The sequence below is a fragment of the Rhodamnia argentea genome, chromosome 1 (genome assembly GCF_020921035.1).
Source record: "Rhodamnia argentea isolate NSW1041297 chromosome 1, ASM2092103v1, whole genome shotgun sequence".
Lineage (NCBI taxonomy): Eukaryota > Viridiplantae > Streptophyta > Magnoliopsida > Myrtales > Myrtaceae > Rhodamnia > Rhodamnia argentea.
The window spans coordinates 10,166,846-10,173,026 of NC_063150.1; the positions used below are offsets into that span (position 1 = coordinate 10,166,846).

Consider the following 6,181-nt stretch of genomic DNA (forward strand, 5'->3'; position numbering starts at 1 on the left):
TTTCAAATTTTGAAAAAATCGATAAAGACAAATTTGCCGGTTTAATTCGATACGACTTTTATATTTCTTATTTGCAATGCAAATATTCCAGTTTAAAATTGAATGAGTAGATAAATATATCTTTAAAACGATACTTATACGATGTCATTTATTTTTAAAATGGAACCGTGACGTATATCATTTAATTAAACCTCACTTAGATAATATAAAAATATCAGTCATTTAAAATAATCCCATTTAAGATTTCAAAAATACAACATGTTTCTTTACATCTACTGATTTAATTATTTTAAACTCAATATTATAGTTTTCCTTATTTGATACTCTTTAACAAAACTATAAGATAAATCATACGGAAACTCTTGTTTTTCTTAGACGTCGCATCTCCTATCAATGGATTATTATCGGTTCGAAAATATGCTTTCGATGTGCCCGCGTAAAGAATGGGCCGAGTAACTAGTTATTCCGAGTAATTGCACTTCACATCCTTATCAGATTAAAATTTACAGTACTACTCTTGTTCATTAATGATGTGGGAGATTTTGCAATTAGTGTTTTTCGGTAAATTATTTCTTATTATTGTTATTATTACCGTTACTAAATATGGGTTTAAAGTTAATGATGTGTTATTAATGTTGTTTTTTTTTTTAAGGAACTTTAGTGATCTTTCGAAGTGATTCTTATCTTTTCTAGGTTTTTAAGGGGGAGGAAGAGTATAAAACTTCTAGAATTCCCATAACTGCCGTAACTGAAGACTCCTAAAATCCCACAACACAATTAGAGTTTATCTTTAACTTTGACTTACAGCCAAGAAACCAAGATACTGTTGGAACATGTTGCTTACAAAGGAAGCCAAGCTTCTGTCGCTTCTTATAAATAGCATCCCATGATGTCCAACGATTCATCTTTGATCAAAGGAGGTTTGGGAGAATCACTTCGGAGTATCGAAACGGAGTCTCGGAATCTCGGCCTTCTGCTTCTCCACCTTCTTCGAGGAAAACACGCGAAGAAGGTCGCGGAGCAGAAAATCGGGACCGCGAGACGGATGCCGTGACCGGGCCGACATGGAAGAAGATCGCGTCGGAGAACAAGAAAACCGGGGTAACGCACCCATCTCTCGTTCTCTTCCTTTTTTCATCTGTTTGTCCATAGAAGCAATTCGATGTTGTGTGTAATTAGTCTTCGCAAGTTGACCGTGATGACTTGCTTAATCAACATACGAATTATCCTCGGAGACTCTTGAAGCCGGTTCTTCCAAATTCTTGATTTTCTTATTCGTTTCTGCATCAATCCCTGTACCAATTGTTACGTGATCTTTAATAATCATTGGATCTTATACGACTACGTCCAAAAAAGATGCCTCGACTGGGCTCTTAGGACTCGATTTGCAGAAGTGATCCATATGCCGTTACATCTTTTTCCGCTTCCGTTTTCGCGCTTGTTCCGACCTCTGATCTTCATTATAGAATCGAATAAAAATCAATAGCAAAAATAGATACAAATGCGATTCGGAAGGTCGAGATGATTTCACTCAATAGTTAATAAGAATGGAAACCGATGACGGAGATGTCCTTGTCAATGCCAACATAGACCTTTCAAGCAATCACTATATTATCAAAGTAATTTTTTTTTTGGTCAGAATTATCAAAGTAAAGGGAAAATAGTTTGCTTTTTGTCTTTTCATTTTCACTAATGCGTTAAATCTTCTTTCCCGACAATCTCCCTTAAATTGATAGATGAAATCACGGATACGCGCATATGACTTATATCGATTGACTCATATAACTAATTGGAACTCTCCCTCCAAAGACATAGCTTTCCATGCTATAGCTTTTTCTTAGGCACATAGTACATAAATATTCCAAGTTATGGACCTTATTTTTCTAATAAAGCCTAGGAAGACGGATGCGAAATGTGTATAAAATCGTACATAGACACATAATACAGTTCCTCTAATTCAAGACTTCCATCCATAACCATCATAGGGCGATCGAGTCGAAAGGTTCGGATATCTCGTGTTATCCATAACATTGACTCATCTAGAGTTATATTATTAAATGCGGGTCCGTATTCATAACTTAGAATTATCGCCATCTAGTTTTTCACGGATCATGACTAGAAATTGAACCGACATGTTAAAATTTTAAAAAAAAGTTTTTAATAAGACTAATGGAAAAGTAAAACCAGAAAGCGCAATTTCAGATCAAATGCAAGCTAATGAACACGCAGAGTAGTTACGTGCTGACGCCAAGCTTTTCTTTCTTTGACGGTGCAATTTCCCTTCTTTAATTGATTACACTCGTAGTCTTACCTCCCAATTTCATGGGACACATTCTGACAAGTTCTATTCATTTACGATATTTGTTTTAGAAACGTATTCGAAATTACAATTGCACCCCAAAAAAAAATTAACAAGTGTAATTTTCCTTATTCCTTGCAGATTAGAAATTCCGATAAAATTAAATTTAATAAGAACAAATATATGGAGGGAGAAAAATATTAACGAAACACAAAATATCGTTAAGTCTGAGTATGGTTCAAAATATCAAACTATAGCATTTGTAGCACAATAATACACGGGGTTTGCATCATTCTATCTCGCTATTATCTTGTGCCTTGGTCTATGTCCTCTATCCAATCATCAAGTTCGTATTCCTTAAGAACAATTTGTGTCGTCGTCGGCAAGTTTATTTCGTAAGCATTTCGAACCCGATGAGACAAGTATCGCCAATACGTTCACTTCCCTTATAAATTCTCATTGTAAGCATCATTCACTTGTAGCATTTTCGTAATGAGAGTTGTTAACTTGATAATCTGATATTACTGTCGGTTATTTTTTACCATACAATCTCTCAATCAATGAGTATTTTATGCAAAATATGCGGCGAATGGTGTGTGGATCTACGGATGAGATTGTATCGTTCTTGACAAGACTATCAAAAAAGCATTTTCATTTCGTAATCTAGGCGAAATTTTCCATATCTTCCTCAAAGAAATCGTTCATCGTTAAAAAAACAAAAATTTTCAAAATTAAAATGAAAAAGAATAAAAAGAAATGGAAACGACGGGGACCTATGCTTACACATAAGGACGACTCGATCACATGCATCTCCCTCACTCTTCACTGGTAAGCACACTTGTCTTTCAACGAAACGACGACGCTCATCTTCTTGGGATCCATGGTGACCGAGCACCGGATCCTCCGGTTGAACTTGGGCTTCACCAGCCTTCCTAGGACGTACGCCTTCGACCGGACAAGGAACGTCAGTGAGAGCGGGACCGGCAGGGTCGGCGCTCCGTTCACGCTGCCCAGCTCGGCCCCGCCGCCATATAACGGGATGTGGTTTCCCGTCAACGCCACCGTGATCGATCTCTGGCTTCTTCTTGATTGATAGAACTTCTTTATCTATTGAGAATAGAAAATGATGTTCTATTAGACAGCAAAACGGTAGTTATATTCTACTTTTATTCTTCTCAATCAAGAACGATTCTCGTGATTAAATGTTATAATAAATGAGTTGATCTTCGTTATAGTCCGACACAAACTATGATAAATCAAAAATATTATCTTGGTTGAGAACGTTATCATCATGGACGCGTTCTTTCATTGTTAGGAAACGTTCGAAATTTCGCAAACTATAATACTTCGATCATAAAACTATTATTGGGCTCGAGCTTTGCTCGATTTTCAAGTCATCTATGTGAATTAGGTGCATCTACCCTCCTGATATGTGTGCATGGTCTAATGCTAAACCCCAACGCAAGTAGTTAATGACATTGGATCGAGATTTTCCAAGCCTAAGTCGATGGAAGAATGGTCGTCAAAGGCATGCACTTACACTTCCGGTGGCGAGACTGAGCTGGGAATAGGAGAGGTCGAGAGGGGTGGCAGCGACGTGGAGGCCGAAGAAGGTGGCCGTGTTCCGAAACGTAAGCCTCACGGTGGAGTTCATCGACACCATGTCCGTCGCCACCCCGGTGAAGTCTGCCCCGGCCTGAACCACGAACTGATCGATCACTATGCTCTGCAACAAAGAACCGTTCGCGAACAGAAAACCAAAGAAAAACTAATCCCGTCGAAGGCTGGATAGAATATCAGTGAAAAGAGAAACGATCGCACTCGAAGCACACGCACCTTCATGGCGATGCTGGGCTTCTGGGGCCGACTCGCCCCCCACAGAATCAACGCGAAGAAGGAGAACATAGCGAAGAACCCCAGCACGAACCCCGCCACGTAGCACCGGCGCGGCACCCCACTGGCCCAGCCGCCCTCGCCGTCGTCGAGCAGCCCCTCCTCCTCGATCGCGTCGAACCCCTTCACCAGCCGGGCCTCGCCGGGGTGGGCCTTACGGTGGGCGGGCTTGAGGGAGCCCGAGTAGCGGGTGGAGGAGGAGGAGCCGCGGGAGGGCGGGCCTTGGGAGGAGTGGCGGGTGGAGGGGTGGGAAGGGGAGCCGGAGGGGCTGAGCAGCGCGGGCGAGGAGTGGAAGGAGTTGGTGGTCTTCTCCCCGTCGTGGGAGGAGGAGTCCCGGGAGGGGCTCTGGACGTAGTACGCGGGGTGGGGGCGGCCGGCCGGCGAGCGGCCGGGCGACGACGGGGTGAGGCTGCTCACCTCGGAGTCGGTCTTGGACAGGTGGGTCGACATCGCTTGGTTTTCTTGATCCCCCCCCTCGTTGTTTCAGACCTCGAGAGACTGCGGGCTCTGGGACTATTACGAGGGACGGAGCACGACGACAAAATGTTCGATTTTGCATATAATCGCTAAACCAAATCCATGCATTGAATAACGTGTCTGACTATAGTCGAGCAGAAATAAATCTCCATGACAAGACGTTTCGGTGCACCAAAAAAGGTTGCGTAATGAAGGAATTCATTAGTACTTTTTTTTTTATTTTTTCCTTTTTTGGGATGGAATTAATTGTTTTTTTCTTTTTAATGAAAGCAGCGAAGTCCAAATATTTGATCCAACAAGATCTCTTAACGATAATTATTTACTCTCTCCGTGGAACATACATATATGGGCGATGCTCCGATGTTAGGGTTTCGATTTGTTTATAGATTTTTGGGAATAGTGTGGTTTACCAAGGTAATTAATGGAAGGAGGCGGGGTTGACAGGGGCTGATGCCAGTTGATGAATATTGTAATGGGTTTTTTTTTTCGTTTTTTCTACTATATAAATAATTCAAATATTTTTTTTTTTTAGATAAAAAAGGTGAAAAAAGTTTTACAAAAAAAAAACGAAAATAAGAGGAGGCAACAGCATGGAAAAAGGCGGGAGTGCAGGACAAGCACAGGAAAACTTGGATCCGTGTCTGCTTCTTCGTTAAATATCAGTTCTTAATCAATAGAAATCTAGGGTTCTTACTTCAAGATTCAATGAGCTTCTTAGTTTAGTATTTCTTGTTTGGGGGGGCGGGGAGAAGTATAGAAGGGAAAACGGATCTTGTTAACGAGCTTATTAAAATTGTAAGACGCTTATTAAACTAACCACTGCGTAGTTTTAATCCATGTTTTCAAAAGTTGAGTAACTTCACATCTTGCCATTACCAAATACATTTAAAAATACAAGTTTAATTGTATTCTTGAACCATTTATTTAACAAGATGGTTACGGTAATAATACAAAATTTCAGCGCAACGCACATTTTGACCGGAACTAGACCGATCTTGAAGCAAAACATCGACAAGGCAATAACACCCGTGGTGCTTAGAATCAAAGTTCCGATGCCCGAATGCGAATTTCACCAAAGTTGAGTGATCACGAATTGAATCGACATCTAACATCAAGACACGGCGACGTTACCATGGTATTGGGAACAGTGTGATCAGCGAGGACTCACCTTCCTTTCGGGGGATTCCGCCTTTTTTCCGTCGCGAGATATGGAGTGACGATGGGGAGGGATATTTCGAATTTCTTCTTCTTCTTCTTTTCCTGTTCTTGATTATGGTAGATGAGCTATTCCTTGTATATATGCTTTTAGCACTTTCACCACAAGGGTTATTCACTTAAACTCACCATTTGTGTTAATTTCAAGAAGGTTCGTCAAAACTTTTACCGCTGAAAATTACCCAATCATTCGTATGAAGAACCCTTCTAAATTTAAATTAAAAAAAAAATCCGTTTGATTGATGATAAATCCGACCCTAAAAATGTAAGAATAAAAAAATTTGATCATAGATTAAA

General features: G+C 40.3%; 1 protein-coding gene across 1 annotated transcript; it reads right to left on the reverse strand.

Moving 5' to 3' along the window:
• Positions 1-3,121: 3,121 nt before the first annotated feature.
• Positions 3,122-4,699, reverse strand: LOC115740324. Its single transcript, XM_030673810.2, has 3 exons — positions 4,136-4,699; positions 3,840-4,025; positions 3,122-3,406 (listed from the first exon to the last, which is right to left on the reverse strand). The coding sequence occupies exons 1-3, from the start codon at positions 4,640-4,642 to the stop codon at positions 3,122-3,124; spliced, it is 978 nt and encodes a 325-aa protein (XP_030529670.2). The 5' UTR covers positions 4,643-4,699.
• Between the last annotated feature and the right edge of the window lie 1,482 nt (positions 4,700-6,181).

Coding starts and splice junctions, on each gene's coding strand:
- LOC115740324 (XM_030673810.2), bottom strand. CDS start 4,642: ATGTCGACCCACCTGTCCAAGACCGACTCCGAGGTGAGCAGCCTCACC. Junction 4,026..4,135: donor AGCCCAGCATCGCCATGAAG/GTGCGTGTGCTT, acceptor TCTTTGTTGCAG/AGCATAGTGATCGATCAGTT. Junction 3,407..3,839: donor TCAGTCTCGCCACCGGAAGT/GTAAGTGCATGC, acceptor TATTCTCAATAG/ATAAAGAAGTTCTATCAATC.